This window comes from Manacus candei, unplaced genomic scaffold (assembly GCF_025592945.1).
Source record: "Manacus candei isolate 608988 ecotype Guabito, Panama unplaced genomic scaffold, ASM2559294v1 h1tg000114l, whole genome shotgun sequence".
In the NCBI taxonomy this organism is placed as follows: domain Eukaryota; kingdom Metazoa; phylum Chordata; class Aves; order Passeriformes; family Pipridae; genus Manacus; species Manacus candei.
In genome coordinates, this window is record NW_026138162.1 from 2,534,655 (window position 1) to 2,556,428 (window position 21,774).

The 21,774-nt window shown below is 35.3% G+C and overlaps 1 protein-coding gene across 4 annotated transcripts in view; it reads left to right on the top strand.

Moving 5' to 3' along the window:
* Nucleotides 1-16,755, top strand: part of SLC6A15 (solute carrier family 6 member 15) — a 36,318-nt gene extending 19,563 nt beyond the window's left edge. For all 4 annotated transcript variants that reach the window (XM_051770041.1, XM_051770042.1, XM_051770044.1 and 1 more), the window contains exons 3-12: nt 530-687; nt 1,144-1,270; nt 2,732-2,913; nt 4,138-4,248; nt 7,722-7,963; nt 8,069-8,261; nt 9,432-9,624; nt 11,492-11,651; nt 13,858-14,020; nt 15,402-16,755. In XM_051770041.1, the coding sequence (XP_051626001.1) occupies nt 530-687; nt 1,144-1,270; nt 2,732-2,913; nt 4,138-4,248; nt 7,722-7,963; nt 8,069-8,261; nt 9,432-9,624; nt 11,492-11,651; nt 13,858-14,020; nt 15,402-15,773 (1,901 nt within the window). In that variant the 3' untranslated portion in view covers nt 15,774-16,755. The remainder of the gene's footprint in view (nt 1-529; nt 688-1,143; nt 1,271-2,731; nt 2,914-4,137; nt 4,249-7,721; nt 7,964-8,068; nt 8,262-9,431; nt 9,625-11,491; nt 11,652-13,857; nt 14,021-15,401) is intronic.
* The last annotated feature ends 5,019 nt before the right edge of the window (nt 16,756-21,774 follow it).

Here is a 21,774-nt window from a genome sequence, read left to right on the forward strand (position 1 = left end):
CTTTGGTTAGGATTGTGTATGATCACTTCATGTGAATAAGACCTCAAAAATCAGGAATTCTTTTTACATATATGTTTGCATAATAGTGAAGTAATAGTTGCATTTTCAAATATGCCTTGAAGGAGAGAGTTGGTGAGTACTGTAAGATCTGGATCTACAATACAAGTCAAGGTGTAAGGTTTTTTAAGAAGTGTTAAGTCGGCTCCTGATGCTTATATGTCTAAAAAGTTTGATCAAATGCCCAGAATTTCACACAAGTGAACAACTAGTTTTAATAATATCCCACTTTCAGTAAGGTTTGCCTCAAAAATGTTACAGTGCTTTAGAAAGTCAGTGTGTCTGGGTTTTTAATATGTTACAAAGATGTATGACCAAGGTTCTGGTAAAATTACTCTTTGCATGTGATCAAAAAGCTTTGCAGTGCATGACAGTAATTCAACCTTGAAGCAATTAGGAGTTTTCACATTTGTTCTGTCAAGTTATGATTCTTCTTTCATTTACTCTGATTTATACTTTGTTCCCTTCATAGGTGCCTATCTTGTGCCATACTTAATCTTGCTACTGATAATAGGGATCCCACTCTTTTTCTTGGAGCTTGCTGTGGGGCAGCGGATACGCCGAGGGAGTATTGGTGTGTGGAATTATATCAGCCCCAAACTTGGTGGAATCGGATTTGCAAGCTGTGTAGTAAGTTTTTTGACATTGTGTGGTTTGCTTTTAGGCTGCATAATTTAGACTTTGTTTTGCTGCAGGGAAAGGCCCTCTATTTGTAGCTGGGTGTCAAGGTCAGTTTACAATGATCTTAAAACTTGAATTGGTCCATTAAAAATGTCTGTTAAACCAGTCAGTTTGTGTCTTATGGTTCTTTTGAAATTAGGAGCTATGGAATGGAGTAGTCTTCTGGGCAAAAAAACTGCCTGTGAAAGTATAGGTGTAATGTGATAAAGACAGAGAAAAATGAAAATTTAGAAAATGTCAGATACGTAAATGGGAGAAACTATTCCCTTTTTATTCTGACTTAATTAAAATTGGGTTCAGTGGCAAATGTGCAGAATATGCAGAAGTTCAGCAGGGATTTTTTAATTTTGCTTTAGAAATGTAACTTTTTGACCTTTTTCTTTTTTTTTTTTTTTTTTTTAATAGGTATGTTTCTTTGTGGCTCTATACTACAATGTCATTATTGGATGGAGTCTGTTTTATTTTTCCCAGTCTTTTCAGCATCCACTACCATGGGACCAGTGTCCTTTAGTTAAAAATTCATCTCATACCTGTAAGTCTATAATAATATAAGGTTCTTAAAAATTATATAAAATATATAAAATTTGAGATTTTGAAACATAAAGGAGAAAAAATACAATTAAAAAAGGTGATAAAAGCACTATTTGCTTTGTAAATTAATATAGATGAGATATTTGATCATTGGGTTGTTCTGTAATGGGATGATCTTTCATGGGCTTATTATATAACAGCATTAAAAGTTCCTTATTCCTTGAGTTTGGTTATCTTGTAACAGTTACACATTTTGCATTATTGTTGCTATTGAAATATGAATTATTTATTTTTGTTTTTATTTCAGATCCTAAATTTTCTTTATCTTTTCTGGGTTTATTTACCACTTGAATAAAGAACATAATTAGGGACATTTGAAAAGTTGTACCTTTCTATATTGTTTTTTTCCAGAGTTATGTGTTTCAGTTATTTGAAATAATCAGTATTTGTGAATGTTGACACACAGTCAAATTGACTGTAGTCCACAAGCTATTGTCCATTAACTGAACCACAGTGGTTGTTTATGTACTCTTTATTCTGCCTAAATATTAAGATACAATGTGTCAGCTAACTTCAGCAGAGGCCATCTGAACTAATCTTAGAGAAAGTTATTATATTTTATAACATCATTTTTGATATGTTATTTCAATGAAGATCTGACATCTGTGTTAAGTTGCTTAAAATTAGTATATTTTTCCCTTTTTTTCCCTTAATTATCTTAACTCAGGACATACCTTAGCTATGTGCTTGATTGTTAGTTATAAATAATTTACAAAAACTAAAACATTTTCTTTGAAGAAATCTTTTTATGTGTTATATCTCTAGATACACACAGTTTCTTAACCTGTTTGGAAACATGAGTATAACAGAATTACAGTATAATAAAAAAATCACTTCTGGAATACACATAGCAACTTTCCTTTAACATAACTGTGTAGGAGCCATTTATTTCCTTTTCTTATCACTTTGGTATCATGTTATTATTTTACTGTTTATAATAGTAATTAAGTCCCTGTTTATTTGAGTGTCTTATCAAAGTGGATACAATCGAGGTTTTGTTTTCCATGTTTTCAAATTTGTGTTCATTTCAGAGAGAAAGTTTTCATAGTATGTAAGTCATGGATAGATGATGTAATCTTATGTGTGATAAGTGGAATGTATGTCTTCATCTAAGCCTGCCTACTATTTAGTAGTGAAGTGAGAAATAAATTCTGTCTTGGACTAGGATTAACCATAATGTGGAGGAATACATTAGCCCAAAGGGGTGTTTTAAAATATATACCCAGAACCTTTGACTGATAGCAGTTACTTTTTCTTCTAGAGAATGTCTTAAGACTTTTTTGTGAGTTTAGTTTCTCAGTAAATGATGATGGCACAATTACAAATATTGAGAATTGGTAGAACATGGTTATGAAATGTGTCTCCCAAACCCATTCTTTACTTGCTAACATCTCTTTGACAGTTGTGGAGCCAGAGTGTGAAAAAAGTTCTGCAACCACTTATTACTGGTACAGAGAAGCGCTGAATATTTCCAGCTCTCTTTCAGAGAGTGGGGGTTTAAATTGGAAGATGACTATCTGCTTACTGGCTGCCTGGGTCATGGTATGCTTAGCCATGATCAAAGGCATTCAGTCTTCAGGAAAAGTGAGTATACTGTTTACCTGCATGGTATTGTTTTATGTTGAAGCATTTCAGGATATTTCTGTTCACTGAACCCTCTGTTTATTCTCATGAAATATGTAGGAACAGGTGGGAACTCACCCCAGTATTTGTATATCCTCAAGTAGAGGAATGTTAGTTAAGCATTAGAATTACAGTAATTTTAGAGGGAATTGTAGTAATATAGTGAGAATTGAGATCTAAGGAAATATTTTACTTCTCATCAGCATAATTGTTGCAAGTAACAGTACCTCAGCTTTATTGTGCAGCATGTCTGTGTGTTTTGAATGTCTAAGGAATTAGGTTTCCATGTGTACTCACATTATGATTGCAGTGCACCCACGTATGCAAGCTTCTGTCATTAACACAGCTACTTTGTAGGATTCTGGATTGTTTCTTTTAACTAATGCTTACCATCCCTTGCCATCTGAGTACTGTCACCTTGTCTTCTTTGCTTTGCATGCAGCCAGCTGGGTTGGCTAATGAATGATTTGCTAGATCTGTTGATCTCAATGGGATTTTCAGAGGAAAAATAATTTGTTCCAGTATCAAAATTCTTTGCTATTAGAAAGTTTGGCACTGGTAAGCCAATTTCTGTGGCCTCCTTAGAGCATTGCAGTTAAAGAAGTAGCGAGTTTAACCAGAGAATCATTTTACTAAACTAAACAGATTAAGTTTTCTTTTCAGTGATGGGGAATGAAAGATCAGATTTGATTACTATTTTTTGTTGTTTTGGCAGTAAGCATTACTTAGTGATTGAATTCACTGGTCATGTACTTTCTATTGACTCTTTGTTTTCTTTCCTTCCGAAGACACAATGAGTTCCTATGCACACTGCGTATCTTTACGATCCTCAGTACTTAAGTCAAAGTGCAATTGTAAAGCAAAACATTTCTACAAGTCTGCTTCTGTCTTTATTGTCATCTCATTGAATTCATACTGAATTTCCCCGGAAGCCCAGTGGTTCGTTATCAGTTAGTGAACACTAGCAACTGTATTATTTTAGTAAAGTACAGAATTTCTATTATAGTCATGTCAATTTGCTTTCTTCTGCAGAGACAAGGGGAATGGGAAGTGTTCTGCATAGTTCTTGGAGCATATGATTATCAATACAGTCATGTATCCAGAGGATACTGAGTAGTGAATGAAGCTATTGAAAATAAAGTCCACATTAAATGTCATGTTAAATTTCTTCTTAATGTTTTTCAGATCATGTATTTTAGTTCCCTTTTTCCTTATGTGGTACTTTTATGCTTTCTGATCAGAGGACTACTCCTTAATGGGTCAGTGGATGGAATTCGTCACATGTTCACACCTAAGGTATGTGCTTAATTTCTGCTTGTAGAGTATTAAAGTTTCAGTGGCAATTTGACCATTTATGAATGCTCTCATTTAAGCTTATTGTCTTCATAGAACATTTGGCTGTGTTTCTGTTGGGTTAAATTACAAAATTGTTGTTTACCTCAGTGGCACAATATCAAGGCCTAAAGTCCAAAGGCCCTTAAGTATTCCAAGGGTCTAGGTAAAGTTACTTCCCTTAGATAAGGGTTCCTGGAGTTAGATGCCTCTACAAAGCAACTAAAAGTGCTATTTACAGGATTCAGGATGTTTAGAGAGCTCCAAATATGAAGTGAATCTTCATATCTTGCCATTCTCTCGTATTGAAATGCTCTGTCCTGGGATGTCACAGTGCCTTACTTTGAATTGTCACATGACATTACGTAGTTATCTCATCCCTTTTGAAAAAGAACAATTTTTTTTTCCTTTTTTGTAAATAAATTAATGCTGTTTGCATAGTAGCCCCAAGTACAGGAGACCTGTATTTAATAGTAGTGTAAGTACTCACCACTCAGCTTTCCTTGTCCTGTTTTTTGTGGTTGACACGCCAAGATAGCAGCAGTTCTAAGCATACATTTTGTACTGCCAATATTTTTACCAGGAGCATGCCTTACAGGGCTTTAAATTTTCTAACTATGGAGGTGATAAGGGATGTTATGAATCATTGTTTAACTTGAAGATATAAGTTCTACCCACACCCATCTCAAATGCTTGCAACTGTATCTATACTACAGGAACAGCATGTTTGAGTAGTTTGAGCCCTACTCAGGAATTTACAATGCTGGGCTTCATGTTGTATTGTGAAATGCACTTTCCAACAGGTCCATTTCATAATACAGTTGAGAAGAACAGGACTAACATTTCAAAAATGAAAGCTAAATAATAAGATGATCAAAATCAATGCACACAGTGGCTAATGCCAGATGACAGGGTCTTGTCAGTTGTTTTGACTCCAGGTGTTCTGAGTCTAGAGAAATGTCGTTCTATAAAAATGACCTTTGTTAGCTATCACCTTGGTGCAGTTGTGCTCCATGTCACTCACTGTCACCACTTTAGAGAGTCATAGTTCTGCAGGAACTTGCAGGCTGCTCAGGCAAGTTTGGGAAACCTGAGGAACAGAAAAATGTAGTGCTTACTAATGAGAGGATGTCTAGAACAGAGGTGGAATACAGATGTCTTGAAAATATAATTTGGTTTCTCAACCACAGTGTTAATCCTTTCTTTGACTGGAGAAGTACCACTAGATGCTGAAGGAATATAAATACAAAAACTTCCCTTGAATACCAACACCTCTTCACTACTCACTATTTCATCTGAGTTAGACTTAAAATAAGTTACAGCTGATGCTTACTTTATAGTTACGTTATACTTAATTATACAATTGTCTCAAGTGTTCAGATAAATGATCTCGAAAGAAAAATTGTTTTTAATTTATTCTGAGAGTTTCTAGTTCTGTATCCCAAAATTTAAGTTGTGGTTTAAATTTAAGTTAGGAGACCTCCATGTCACATGTATTATATGTGAATGTAAACCTTCAACAGTATTTTAATTATAATTTTCTGTACCTGAGCACTAATTTGGACTGTAGGTTCATATAAGACTACCTGAAGAAATTCAGACTTGCCCCATCTGTTGTTCCATTTACTCCATAGTGCTAACAGATTATCTGGGCAGGCAGACTGTACAAAATTGTGCTAAACCAATCTAGCTTGAAAATTATTCAGGTAGATAGATGTGAGAGAGGAAGAAGAGACATCTTTTTCAGCTTCAGTTAGCTGAGCAAATGACCATGTTTTGACCACTGACGATCACAGCACATTCCCACAAGACTTGTGCCAGCATGGCAGAGGACTGGCACACAGTGGTGCCCATATGTGAAAGCCCAGGGTTAATGTAGAAGGGGAGAATTTCTCTGTTTGGCATGGTTGTTGAACAAAGCAGAAATTCTAAATAGTAATTTTAACAGAAAACCTAAAGAAAGATACATGAGAAACCCACTTAACTGCTGCAGTTAAAACTGTAGGACTGAAGCTGAAATGCAGAGCTCCCAAAATTTCACAAGCAGTATCTAATAGGAAATCAATTACAAGCTTATTTTGAAAGTCTAGATGATGTGTATCTGAGAACACAATACTTTTGATGGTACCAAATGATACATTGAGGAAAGTGATAAGTGTTTTGATATTTCAACCATTTGGAGATTTGGTAGAATTCTGCATATTCCTCGAGCTCCCTCTGGTGGAAAAACTCTGGCATGACTGTGATACAGGCAGGTTGAACTACTTGCAATAGCTACTTGTGCATTGTAATTATAATAAAAATTTTAAGTTAGGAACAAGTTTATTCCCGTACATACCTTTTCTTTCCCCAAATATATTGTATTTTATCTATATATAAATGACTAAAGAGGCTATCTGCTACCTATCTGTAATAAATTTATATCTTCATGGAAAACTGAAAATTTCTTCAAAATGTTACAACAGTAGCAGATTTATTTTTCCTCAGAGTCAGACAGTCGGTCTAATGATGCTGTCATCTGTGTTGATGCTTTCTAGTTTTACTGTTATCAGTAAACCTAGGGCTTAAAAAAAATAAAAATCATATGCATTAATGGAGGCCCTGAATCAGCTTGAGAAAATCTGATGTTTAAGTTTGACATCTAGTTTTTTTTATTTTTTGTTATTCAGTATCTAGAAGAATTTGAGGTAGACAAATGGTGACTTGTGACTTTGTTACAAAGATTTTTTTTTGAATGAACAATACAGTTCCTCTAAATGAGCAATACAGTTCAATTTTTTTGATAAAAAACTGTTTTGCCCTCAAATACCATTTGATATTGGGTGAAGTTCAAGGCATCTGACTTAAGGAAGATCTGACTTGTGGACTATACAGCTTGTGATGGGCAGCGTTCATTTCATATATTTCGTTTTGCTTTATATATTTGCATGTAACAGAATTCCATATAAGCATGTGTATCTTATGTTCACTTTTTTATGTTTGTTTGAAAAGTAACAACAAAGCAACTTTCATCCTACTTATTGAATTTATGAGGGTTGATTATCCCAAAATACATCTTAATTCTAACAAATATCAAAGACAGTATATACTGTAAATCAAAGACAGTATATACTGTAAAAAAAAAAGTTCTCTCTTATTTAGTGTAACTTGCTGCTATTTCAGTTACATAGCTCCAGTAGTGTGTCATTGTTGGAAACATAATGTGTAGCATGTTTCTCTGACATTTAGATAATATAAAGTCAATAGAAATTCTGGCCCATAAGTTTGCTCAAATTTAGATGCCTCAGCTTTCATTTTATCATAATGAAAATACGTTTGTAGTGGAGTATGATCATTTTGTGATATAGATTGTCTTCCTGATCTTTTTTCTGTTGTTTTATTTCATATAATAGAAATGCATATTATAGCTGACATATATTATATCTAATTTCAAACAGCTTGAAATAATGCTGGAGCCCAAGGTCTGGAGAGAAGCTGCTACTCAGGTGTTCTTTGCCTTAGGGCTTGGATTTGGTGGAGTCATTGCCTTTTCAAGCTACAACAAGAGAGACAACAACTGCCATTTTGATGCTGTACTGGTGTCCTTCATCAATTTTTTCACTTCTGTGCTGGCAACTTTGGTGGTGTTTGCAGTTCTGGGCTTCAAAGCCAATATCATAAATGAAAAATGTGTTATCCAGTATGAATATCCATTTCTTTTTTTAAATTATTTTTATGGTTTATTTCATTCATGAATTAACACAGAGCACTGAATTTGATCTTTTTATTTTATTGTGTTTTACAGGAATTCAGAGAAGATTTTAAAACTTTTGAAAATGGGCAATCTCAGCCAGGATATGATCCCACATCATATCAATTTCTCAAGCATTACAGCAGAAGATTACAATTTAGTTTATGACATTATACAGAAAGTTAAAGAAGAAGAGTTTGGTTCTCTTGGTCTGAAGTCTTGTCAAATTGAAGATGAGCTTAACAAGGTGAGAGTGTTAAGTAAGTCTTAAATACAGAGAATATGAACAGATGTGTATTTTTAGACCTGAAATGAACTGTGAAGTGTACCTACAGCGAGTATCAGTACAATGTACCTATGAGTTGTGCATCTATAAATACCCAAATGAAAACAAGGTTGCATTCAAGCTCACTTGAGGACTTTTGGGTCTGATGTCTTAATATAGTCTTCACTTTTTTTGATCATTATATCATTCCCTTTATGAAGTGAGAAGTTTTTAAAGTTCTGTTTTTTAGAAGAATGGACCACGAGGATTTTTTCAAAGACTAAACAGAGGTTTACCTATTCGATGCCTCACACTGCAATGTCTTACAATGTTAAGATACATTTTTAGATATAAATACTACTATACTGAAAGTAAAAAATCATTCTTTACTTATCAGGTAATTGTTTAATGAATAGCATCCTGTTTTGAAATCTTACAGTAAGACAGATCTGTAAAAGAAATTATAGTTTTCTTACTTTAGGGAGAGACTTGCATATTTAAACACTGATCTCTATATAGTTGCATCAGGATCTGAAGATAAAATGTAAAATCTGTGACTTAGACTTTAAAAGTTTCTGTACTATTCCTGCCATTTAAATTTGAAGCAAAGATGCAGAAATTAAGTCTTTTTTATACTTACTGGAGAAAACAGAGTGTATTTTGTAGCAGTCCTTTATAATAGCTCATGCAAAATTGTCAGTGAAAGAAATAAGTTCTGACTGGACTCAAGAGGAAAATTTTTCATGAGAGTAATCAGACATTGGGCTAATCTCTTCAGGGAAGTGGTGGATTCCACAGCATTGAACACTTATATGGCTCAGCTGGACAGGGTGCTGGGCCATCTTTTCTAGGCTGCTTTTGCCGAGAAAGGTTGGACCAGATGATCCTTGAGATACCTTCCAACCTAGTATTCTATAATTTTATGAAAGAACTGTTAATGTCAATCAATTTACAAATTCTCAGCCAAATCCACTGTTTCACTAAATAGTATTAATTAAGTGGAAGAGCTGCATATTAGATAGCAACTTCCCACTCTGCCTTCCAAGATGTAGTTGATGACACTGCATGATTACCAAGTCAGACTTTCACACTACCAAAACCAAAAAAAAAGTTCAGGAACAATAACATAATTTTTTTTTTTCTCACTGACAGGCAGTTCAGGGAACTGGTTTAGCTTTTATTGCCTTTACAGAAGCAATGACCCACTTCCCTGCTTCTCCCTTCTGGTCAGTCATGTTCTTCCTCATGTTAGTAAATTTGGGACTTGGAAGTATGTTTGGAACCATTGAAGGCATTATCACACCCATTGTTGATACCTTTAAAGTCAGGAAAGAAATTCTTACTGGTGAGTTACACAAACTTTCTTTTCTCCATAGAGGAATAAGCTAATTTTTTTTTTCAGTGTGTGAAGTTGTTTTTTTTTTTTGTTGGCATGAAATGTAAAGATCATTTTACAGAGCAGTAAATCACTGTATTCCAGACTGTATTTCTGTACATAGGCACATTAATATATGCCAGTAACACATTTTTCTGAGTGTTACATGAGCAGAAACATCCTAGAACTTAAATTTTATTGGAGGACTAATTTCTGTTACAAGTTTCTATATGGCCAGTCCTGTTGGGCTGTTCCAGAATACTTTCCATTCCAATTTGTGTCACGCATAAGAGAAACAAAGGAAAAGGAAAGAATGAAAATACATTGCAAACTACTGCAAATTATCCCTAAATAAGCTAAATGAAATCTTAATTTATGATGAATTTTTTATTATGCTAAAATCAGTATAGTTAGTCTCTAGAGAAACGGACATCCCTTCAAGTGGAAGTGAATGGGTCTAGTAGCTTGGAATTAGAGGACCTGCACTCTTCCTCCAGAGGGATTAAGAAAAATGCATTAGTGATATCAATTGTGGCATACCACCGGATTACCTTTGACTCCAGCGTGTGTTGAAGTTCCAGCATGTCTTCCATGAAGTTCCAGCATGTGTTCCAGCACAGCTGCGCTCAGCAGTGGCGTGACATCATGCAGGCCATAATAGCCTGCTGTTAGTCTCTCTTCTCCAATAGACTTCCACAGAGACCATATGGTGCTGTTAAAGGGTGAGCGAGTCCTGCTGATTGCTTCTAGGCTGTCACTCAAATCATCCTATGAGTGGGAATCAGGGAGTCTCAGGTGGGTCATAAGAACTAGTCTCTAGCACAGCTAATTCTCTCAGATACTGAATACATCTTTCCATGATGGTCCACTTGCCTGAGTGACATATAACGTCTTATATGAGGGAATGTCTTTCCTTCATGCCTGACAGGGTCATATCCAGAGGCTAAGAACTCATGTCCCTTTTCCAATCACTTTGTCAATGCCCCCTTCCGTAGAAAGTGATCCCAGCTGTTTGACTTTCCTACCCTCTAATTCCAGGCTACTAGCCCAGTTATCCCAGCACTGGAGCAGTCAAGTGCTCATTTACACAGTGGCTGAAATATTTTGCATATCCCACAGCTCACTCAGGGATGAGGATCATCCTTAGCCTAAGTTTCCAGTGGGGAGAAAAGAAGGCACCTTAACCGGAATAATCAACCTGACTGATGCTCAGCCTACAATTGATTTCACAGTTTATTGAAATTTGACTTATTTTATGTCTACTTAAGCATTTTGTAATAATATTATTTGTAATAATATTATTGACAAATTTAGTAGGAAAAAATTATATTGAGATCCATTATGCAGGATCAGGCACTAAAGAATACATTTCGGGTTGTTCTAACGAAAAGAAGGGACAAAAATGTTGATGCTTAATGCACAAATACATTTAGACAGATCCTAATTGAACATCGTGCCGTGAATGATCTTTTTGGGGAAGTCTGTTCAGCCTTGATATTTTTTAGAATCACAGTCTGAAAAATTTTCACTATCTTTTTCCATGTTTTCACTTCTGATTTCCAAAAAGTAGTGACCAAGTAACGTGATGTATGATGTTTTGCTTACCAGTTCATTTTACCCTTGCTTTCACATTACATTTAGTGAGAAATAGTCACTTGATTAATGTCTGCTGCTTAATCAGGACTGCTATAATATGGCAATTCGAGTAATTCTAATTTATAACTTTTCCATTATGTATGGAAGAGGTAGAATTCCTAATGTTAAAATTGAAACTCTCTAAAAAGTAAAATGTTATCAACTTCAATTATATGAAATAATGAATTTCTCTTTATTCCAGTCATATGCTGCTTGGTAGCATTTTTTATTGGCCTGATCTTCGTGCAGCGCTCTGGAAATTATTTTGTGACAATGTTTGATGACTACTCAGCTACTCTGCCCCTGCTAATTGTGGTCATTTTGGAGAATATTGCGGTCATCCGAATTTATGGAATAGACAAGTAAGTGAAGGAAATGTATCTCCCTGTCCATATCAACAGTATTCGTTACAATAATTATTACTATTTTAATTATATTTTGTGAAGTATTTGTGATGTACACAGAAATACAAGTAAATAGAAACTAGTCAAGAATCTAGTCTGTTATTAAGAACAGGTTTGGAGCAACATAAATTACATCAGGACAGTGTACTGAAACCCAAAGAGTGATTGTAAGAGGTCCAAAGAAAGGAGAATAAAGTTAAAGAGGCAAAATTAGAGAGTTAGAAAGGAGGCTGGATATGAAAGTATGAGGAATTTGTATCAAAATAAGTCATGAAAAGAAAGATTTAAAGGAGTAATAACCGTGGTCTAAGCAGCAGATGAGAATGAGTATTCTGAACAGGTCTGCAGTATTCCAGGCAGTCTGAGAAAGGAACAAAGCAAACTCAATGGAAGTAACAAGAAGAAAGTGTCAGTTTATGAACTAGATTTAGTTTGGGGTGTTGTAGCAATTAATTGTTCTTTGCATTAGTTGTGAGAGAGGAAATAGAGGAAATGACAGCAAAGAACAGGGTTAAAACTTACTTGGAAGCAGAACAGTTGACAATGAAGTAAAGTGACCTGGCAGTGATGGGGTGAAGAGAAAAGACCATCAAGCCCCTTTTTTTTTCTTCATTTTATGACCAAAAATGTAAAAACGCCATGTATATGATTTTACACAGGCAAACAAAAGATGAAACAAATGACCTGGTTATCAGTCAGGGAGTGTTCCACTGTGAATGGAGATAGGCATACCAAAAGCCATCAGCTTACCTGTGAGGAATTTGATGTTTGGGCATAGCTAAAATATGGTAATCCTTTGATTCTGACTCAGGGGTGCAGGTGATTCATGTTTTCAGAAGAGGTTCTGACAGGATGCAGTCTAAAGTTAACAGCCAAACTTCTCATTCATAATGACACCCAAGTATTCCCTCTGGACTATTCCTAATATTTCTTCTGATGTATATTTCTCCAGAATATCCTTAAGGAACATGGCAGTCTTCTTTGCAAACACTGTCAGAATCAACAACTTCAGGTTGTCATTGGCTATAATAGTACCAAGGGTTCCTTGTAGATGAAGTTCCATGTATATGTCTTACTAGACACATTGTCTTTGATCAGATAGTAAAAAACCAAAACATAGCATCCAAAGGGACTACAACCAAAGGATAGAAAAGAGACAACAAGAAAGAAAATCTGGAATCACTGCTAGTGGAACCTGATAGCTTTTAGAAGAGCATAAGTAGGATGGAGTCAATGAAAAACTTTCAAGATAACGGATTTATGTTCAACTGGATGAAGAACTGGAGATCTCAGAAAGAGGGCTATTTGTAAAGGGCACAATACATTTGTAAATTCAGTTTCTTTTTAATGATGTGTTTAATTTCAGTGTAAACAAACAATAGAATGGCCCAAGCTGTGCAGTTAAAAAAAATGTTTTGAGAGTCTATATGACAGAAACTTCATATGTGTAACTTCTTTGAAAACATATTTATTGCTATAAGAGCCTTTTCTAGATGGACATTTCAAAAGGAAGTAGGACCACAAGGGAGTTAAAACAATCATTGCTTGTGAACACTCTTAACAAGTTATTTCAAGAAGTATTCTCTCTTTCTTCTGGCTCTGGAATACTCCATCACAAGTACAAAAATAGGAGTTTTGTTCATATTATAACATAAAATTTTGAGGAACAAGGAGGCAGTTTTATAACTTGGCAAAGTTTTATTTAAGCAGCTTATATGATGCAAACCATAGCTTATACATAAAGTTGGTTTTTTACACTGCAGCACACATGTGAGTTCAAAATTAATTTTGCAGAATCTGTAAGAGGTGCTGGTTGTGTATGTCCTCGGAAGTAATGACATATGCCTCAATAAACAACTCAGTAGACAATACAAGAAGATATAAAAAAGAATCTTATAAAAAAAAGGTGTTTAAATATCTTTCCAGCACAGTCCAGCAAGCAGCTTACTAAGTCACTGTACTGTACAGCAATGCCTTTTATTCATCTGTTCTGAAGAACTAGTAATACAAGCTCTGTTTTTCAGCCCATCAAGTAATTTAAACTGCAACCATTTCTATATATGCATTGTTTCAGTGTGTTCCCTCAAGTTAGGTGATATGTATCTATTACAGTGCTCAAAATCTCAGTGTCTGCACTAACAATAACCTCTTAATCCCTTCACAGATTTATGGAGGACCTGAAGGATATGCTTGGGTTTTCTCCAAGCCAGTATTATTACTACATGTGGAAGTATGTTTCACCATTTGTATTGTTATGTTTGCTGGTAGCTAGCATTGTCCAAATGGGATTAAGTCCTCCTGGCTACAATGCTTGGATTGAAGATACGGTATGTATATAGTATGTATGTGTACATATGTGGTATGTATATATACATGATACCATCATCATCATAATGACCGTATCTGAAGTATTTCAGAAATACATGAACAGACAAAAAAATTGGAATTAGAAATTGAAAATCGGTATAAATAATGATGTGGTTTTTTGTTTCAACTAATTTTGATACAAACCTTCATGCTTTTGGTGGCTTTTAATTTGTTGATGTATGATTAAGAAATTCTTAAGTTTGGGAGACGTTCACATTCATGAAGTCTTGTTTTATTGCAGAAAAGAGTTGGGTGATAACACTGAATAAATCATTTCAGTATCTCATCAGTGTTTTTTTACGTGGCATTAAATACTGAAATTTAGCCATATCATAAATTTTCCTTTTGGAAACACATATCAAAATATAGGTAGCAGCTGCATTAAAACGTTTTTCTAATAAGAGTATTGGATTTGAAAAAAACTTACCAGAGTGAGCAGCAATCAGTTCTGCGCATTGGCTCCAAGAAGAGATTCACTTAAGGTAACTTCTAAGAGTTCTGCTAGTTATAGGCTCATCAGCCCTCAGCTGTTTCTGCAGGCTTGTCATGCAAAATATATAGAGAGTAAAATGTCAGAGAAAATAATCTTGGGACAATTGTCCAAAATAGCTGGGGGGAAACCGCAGCAAAGACAGGTAAGAGATAAATACAAGAGATTGGCTTTACTATAGTAGATGCCTGCCTCTATCCAGACAACTACTGGTTTCTCATGATTCTCAGAACAATACTCCTGTTGCATTTGATTCTTGCCCTGAAAAATTAGAAAGAGAAATACCTTAGAATACCAAATGTATCATTCCTTTCCACATACAAAATTAGGCAAAGGAAGCCTGTTGGCCAGTGATGCATGGATGTGGTGGAGGTGTGAGGAATAGTCAGTGCCCCAGTAAATGCATTATAGTTTACATGAAGTTTATACAAAGTGGAATAATTGAGACAGTCTCTGTTAAGGCCAGTTATTAGCCTACAGAACAAGGACTTATTTGCCAGGCATAGTTTACAGATACCACTGCACCCTTGTCTGTTATGAGCATCCTTTAGAGGATCAGTGAGCAACTACAGAGAAATGTAGCAGCCTAATGTGAAAATCTTGATTTGGGTGCCTCTAGAGTGCTCTGAACGTCTCAGAAACTGTACAACAGTTAGTGTTACTCAATGGCAGACAGATAGAAATCCTACATCTCCATGACTGTTCAAATTTGATATCTGCAGTGGTGCCCACATTGTGGGTGCAGGGTGACAAAAAGGTATGTGTTTGAAAACTACAGGCCTTGGTGAGGATTACCTGTTTGTTCTTTTTTGGTAAAGATGTATTAATAGTTTTTCTATTGTGTTTCTCAGGCTACAGAAGAGTTTCACAGCTATCCAACATGGGGAATGATTGTCTGTATATCTTTGATGGTGTTGGCCATACTGCCAGTCCCAATAGTCTTCATGGTGCGCCATTGCAACCTTATCGATGACAGTTCTGGTAGTTTGGCATCTGTATCCTACAAAAGAGGTCGGATAATAAAGGAACCTGTTAATCTGGAGGGAGATAGTACAAGTCTGATTCATGGGAAGAGTCCAAGTGAAGTGCCATCTCCAAACTTTGGCAAAAACATATATCGAAAACAGACTGGCTCACCAACTCTGGACACTGCTCCAAATGGACGTTATGGTATTGGGTACCTGATGGCAGATATGCCTGACATGCCGGAGTCTGATTTGTAACTACAGAAAAAAAATTGTTTGTTTCTTCTCTCACTGATCATGGTTCTCCTATGAGAAGTGGTCAGCTTCACTTACTAGAGTGTGATCTCAGGTGCTCCATAGTGACAGTCTTTTAAATGTCATGACTGTACATACAGGTTGAGAAAACTCCCTTTAAATTCTCTGGGCTTTTATTTGCACTGAAGGAAACACGTTCAAATTCAATGGCAGCCTACTCTACCACCATAGCCAAGAATTTGATTTTTTAAATTAGTTTCTAAGTTTAAAGCTCTCTGTCTCTGAAGCCCAGGTCTCACTCAAATGATTAAATATTTCCGAGGTTATATAATTGAAAATCCCTTTTTTCAACTAAATTTCAAGTTAACTCCCCAATATTAAAGGTGTACTCAGTAGTACTTCACCTGTGTTTGTATAAACACCTGTATATACTTTGTGTAGATATGCTGTACTTATTTTGTTAGCACTGATAATTACTTAGGCTTTTAGCTGAGTAAAAAACAAACCTGCAAACTATTTTCTTATGTAATAGCTGTATAGAGCAATAGTATTAGAAAATCAAGGAGTAGACTTACAGAAAGGCGATCAAAGATTCCCTGTTCACTGGGGACTGCATAAACCGTGGCTGTATATTTTGTGTAAAATATTTCTTTTTCAGTGTGAAAACAATGTTAGAGTGAGTCACTCCAAGAATCTTAAAGATTGTGCAGATTCTGCATTTTTTTCTATGCTGTGTGCCTAAAAAAGACCTTGATATTTATTGTGGTTACAAGATTACATATATATTATATTTATATAATATACTAATAATGTAAATATGTATATTATTCTGTATGTAATTGTTTCAAAAGTTGAAGCAAGATGGCTTTCTTAATTAGTTTCCTTCAGTTTTGCTTCTATTATATGCAGATATTTCTTTTTCAGTAATTGTTAAGAACTGTATGGCATTACATTTTAACCTATGAATAAAGAGATTGATAAGGTATTTGGCTGTGATTTCCTAGTACACTTACTATATATAACACAGGCTGCTTTTCCCTCATCTGGACTATCTGAAAGAATGGCCAAATAAAGATGTTAAAAGAAATTGGAAACAAAACGCTAAATCAATCATCTTAATAAGCTACTGGACAGTGTTTTATTCTTAGGGGCATTTACTGTTAATACAGTAGTTGATGTAGCACTGTAAACTGGCAGGATGCTCTGGAAGCTAGTACATGATCTATTCCTTACCTTAGAGAGCTTTAAAGTTAGGCATAAATTCTGACTTAGCTACCTCTAATAAAGCAAAGGGCAGAACCTAGTTACACTGTCCCAGCATCAAAGAACTAGATTAACTCGTCTGAGATAAATGCAAGTCTCTGAAGCTCTGTGCCTCAAGAGTACAGTTTTGAGCATGTCAGTGTAGAAAAGCTATGTCAAACAAATGAAAAGGAGCAAAATCCTAAACCAAAGCACTTCAGCAACTTGATAAAATTCGTTATCTCTTTTGTCATAGGAGAATAATCCCAGATAATTTTCCGCTTCTAACCTGAGAGCTTTTGAAATGTTTCCAATCATTTAAAAGTTGAACTAGCATTAGTTGACTAAAAGCTATATTTAATTATCAGGCTTATTTTACATTTGGTAAAAGTTGTTAACATAAAATAGCATTTAAAATAGTCCTCTAAAATGCACTTAATGGTACATTAAGAACTGGCATAATTTAAGCAGGTTATTCTTTTATAACTGACCAATTGGCAATATTAGTATGTGTGTAATGGATCACCAGTAGAGACACAGGGCAAGCACGTACAAAATATTCTTGCTATGGCAGAGCAGCAGCAAATTTCTAACATCATAAAACATCAGGCTTCTAAAGTGACTGTTCAGGGTAGTTGTCATGCATCCCTCTGTGCCCAGTCCACAGGGTGCAGAAGTCTGTTCTTACAGGTCATTTACTTGTAGCGACACATGCTTTTACTTATATAGACTCTAGTTTTAGATGTGAAGTCATGGCCAAATGTCTGCTGCTACAGAAGATCTGTTAAAATGAATGTAGCAAGATCTTCCTATTAAAGTGCAATAGCTACTTCTGTTTAAAGCATCACAACGGGGATTAATTCTACTTTAGCAGACTGCTGAAGATTATTCTGCTGGGGAATATATGTCTTGTTTCTACCCTTTTGCTGTTTCCTTGAACACTTAATGAGTATTAAAATTTTCCACTCATTTAAACAACTACTTCTCATTTGGTTGCTTCCTATTAATTTCAGTTAGGCACGTCTCACCTCAGCCTCATGAAATGTTTCAGGCTTCAGAAGGCCCAGAAAGTATGTCTTGTCTACTGCCAGATGTTCGATTCATAATTTGATCATAACCATGACTGAATGCCCTCAAGTGCAGAAGTTCTTTGACCTGTTTAGTATGATGGGCTTAAAAAGACACTATCTGTCCAGCCTAAAGAAACAAGACTTGAAAAAAAAAAGGTAGATTTGAAGGTTTAAAAAAAATTAAAAATAATTACTATAAAGTGAGACATCCAAGTCCTTCCTTATTAATGAAAGAACTGCTGAAGCAAAAGTATGAAATTGCATGTACAGTTGCTGTTAAAGTCAAGGAAATGCACAACACTTTGATACTTCAACTTTGGGAACAAAGCAGTGAAAGAAGAGGGCAGGAGAGAGAGGTTTAATGTATTTTTCTACTTAAAAGCCAGAATGACTGTATGTTGTGTCAGTCATAACTAAAATTAATTTGCAGGGTTTTTTTTAAGGAAAAGATCACTGTGAAAGTCAGCCATGCTTAAAATTAAAGAAAATCCTATTTGGGTCTTACACAGTCAAAAATGACCTAAAACAAAATCATCCATGTGAAAAGTGAAAATAGATTTCCAATATGATTTGTTGCAGTGGGCCTAAGGGTCCTCTAACCAATATGCTTTCTGAGATCTGATTGAACAATTGTAACCATACTCTTGGGGAGCAGCAGATACATGTTAGGCCATCCTCATGCTGGCATAAGGAGAACAGTGATCTTGTCACACTAGGGAGAAATCAGTTATGATTGTGATAGCGGTAAGCAGAGAAAAAATTATGTGTTTGCAAAAGGGTTTTAAATACTCAGAAAATACTTGAGTGTATTATCCACAATGGAATACTAAATGAATTCAGCTGAGATGCAGTGTACTCAAAAAAAAAGCTTTCTACTTCTACCACATCTTTGAGAAATTAGCAGAGATATACTTATGCTAGTTTAAAAAAGATGAAGGGATTTTAGTATAAACAGCTAAATGTCAAGTTAGGTTATGTAGTTTGAGGAAAAAGAAGGAAATCGACATGTAAGCTGTAATTTACTTGCTTTGCCACTGGATGGTGCTCATATTTCATGTGTGTTGGTAAAATGGCAATTTCAGGAGTTTTGAAAAGGGCAGGATAACGTATTTTTATTCTCTACCAAAACAGAACTCTTTAGAATGATCATGGTCTTTCTAAAGCTCACAACTTTACTAATCTGTACCTTCTGCTGCTTTCATAATATTTGGGGGTTTGTTTTCAAAAAGGAAAGACTAAACAAATCTTTAATGCTAACAAAAGCAACAACATGCTGTCAGTATCCTGTTGCCAGGTAGTACACTTTTGGTTCTTGAGAGCAAGCAGTAGCTTCCTGATTCGATATTTTGAAATAAATACTTTCTAGCATGTTTTTTTTTAAATATTGTATTAATTGCTAGTCTCATTTCTTAAATTAGCAGATTAATTAGTTGACAAATTAATTAGTGGAATAAGATAATCCCAGACTATAATATTACTACTAACACTAATAATTTCATTGAAAACTGCAGTGCTTCTCACTGCCATCATCAGTAAATGCTGAAAGTTGCAAGGAGGTAGATGAAAGTTGGGAGGGGGAGCAGCAAGGAGCCCTCAGAAGGGGCAGCAGCAGAACGACTGCTAAGCCTAAGCCTGCAACTTTACTTCTGAGGAAAAGAGCTACTGAGATGTCTGGTAGTGTTTTAAAAGTAGTATGGCTAGTAAAACATGCCTTGGGCAGCTGTTTAACCATTTTGGTGAGGAAGGTGTAAAGTATTTCTCACTAGCTCTGACAAAGCCACCATGCCTTTCATTTATACTGTATACGTCATTACTACAAAATGAGTGAAAAATATTAACCAAGACACTCTTGTCCAAAATCAGCATCAGTACATGTCTTTGTTGATTTTTTCTCAACAAAGTGCATGGAATGGCAATGAAAGCTCCCATGGCATAGTCTGTAAATTAGTGTTAAGATAAATAATATATTCAGTGAAAAAACAGATGTAAACATTCTCCCTTTTTATTCAGTATGTTGTTTTCTGATTTTGTGAAGTCCTCCGAATGTCTCATGTCCAATCCAAACTCAACAGGTGGAAAAAGAAGAATGTGTTTCCCAACACCAGAAGTTCAAGAATATAAACTACTCTTAACTAAGTTGAACAAATTGGTGAAAAGAAAAATGGTTTGAAAAGACAAAAGAAATTTCCTTCAAAGCAAGTCCAGTTGATTTTCAGATTTTTGATTCAAGCAAAAAGGAAACATATGCAAAAGAAGAGTCAGGTTTACAATCCTGCAAATACAGAATTAAGAAACATGTCAGAAGACTGATGAAGGGGACTGGAACTGAAATGGAGCATACTAAAAGAAGGGAGAAGGAAAAAGATACTGCTTAAATAAGGCTCATTCATAAATGACAAAGCGTAAATTGAATAGGAAGTAAGTGATCGGAAAGATTAAGAGGTATAGGGGAAAAAAAGGACTTCGGAAAGAAAACAGATTTTGATGGCTGTGTGAAGTATGAAGTAATCAAGCCTTCAGAAGAAATAGTCTTCAGTTAGATATAGCTCTTAAATAGAGGTATGAATCAAAGGTAGTTGAAGTTTTGTTAGCATAGGAGAAGAAGGAGAGAGGAGGAATGAATCAGGACAGGAGAATGCTGGGCTGGGAGGAAAGACTTGGCCAGTGTCAGAATCAATTTCCCTTCAAGTACTCAAGTACCTTTGACATACTGAAAAGCTTAGTTACTTTTCATAAAGCATTTTGAGATGTTCTGGGGAAAGATGTTAAAGAAATGCAGCCTTCCAAAATTATTTCATTTTAGCTGTCTGATTTGAGGACAGGGTAACTATCACGGTAAAATAGAAGCTAAATTGTGCCATAAATTTAAGGTTTAAGGAGAAAAATAATTACTTAAAAGCACAGAAAGCTCAATGTATGATGATATGAGGTGAAGGAAAACGAGTTTATGACTAAAAGCTCTGATATGGAGACCACTGTGTTACTGTGATTTAGCATTGTGGTAAATTTCCAGAGCATTTGCCTAGCATCAAGGATATGAATAGTACCCGCCATTACTCACAGACTTGAAATTAACCAAAAACTCAAAGCACCTAAATGATACACATTTTAGTGCCTGGTGCCTGGAATGGAAACCAGATACCCAGCCTCCCATATGCAATGCATCTGGGCAGTGAAGTGTTCCAAAATTATAGTCCTATAAATGGGCAACATTTTGTGTGAAACTTAAGTGTGACAACCCCTTGCTATCACAAAAGGAGAAACCGAGGCACTCCGGAGAAACTGTCAGATGGAGAGGTGAGGCATTAATGTCTGTGCATCGCTACAGAAATTGAATGTTCAACTCTGTTCAACTATAAAATATTTTCAATAAATCTGAGTTTAATTACACAAATACTGTACATAATAAGTTGTCACAAATGTTCTGCTCTCCCATAGATAGCAAAAACATAAAAGACAAACTGCTTACCTCACACAAAAAATGGAGAGGCTTGTGAAAAATGTTGCAAACATTATGTACACACTCCTTGTATCTATCTATATGTATAGATAAACATATATCTAGCTACAATTCACCTTACTTTCTGAGAGAAGAGCAAAAAGGGGATAGAAGAGTTGACACTTAAGGATCTGTCTTTACTTCTCAGGAAGGTTTACTTTCAAATAAGATTAATATTATTCCATTAAGAATC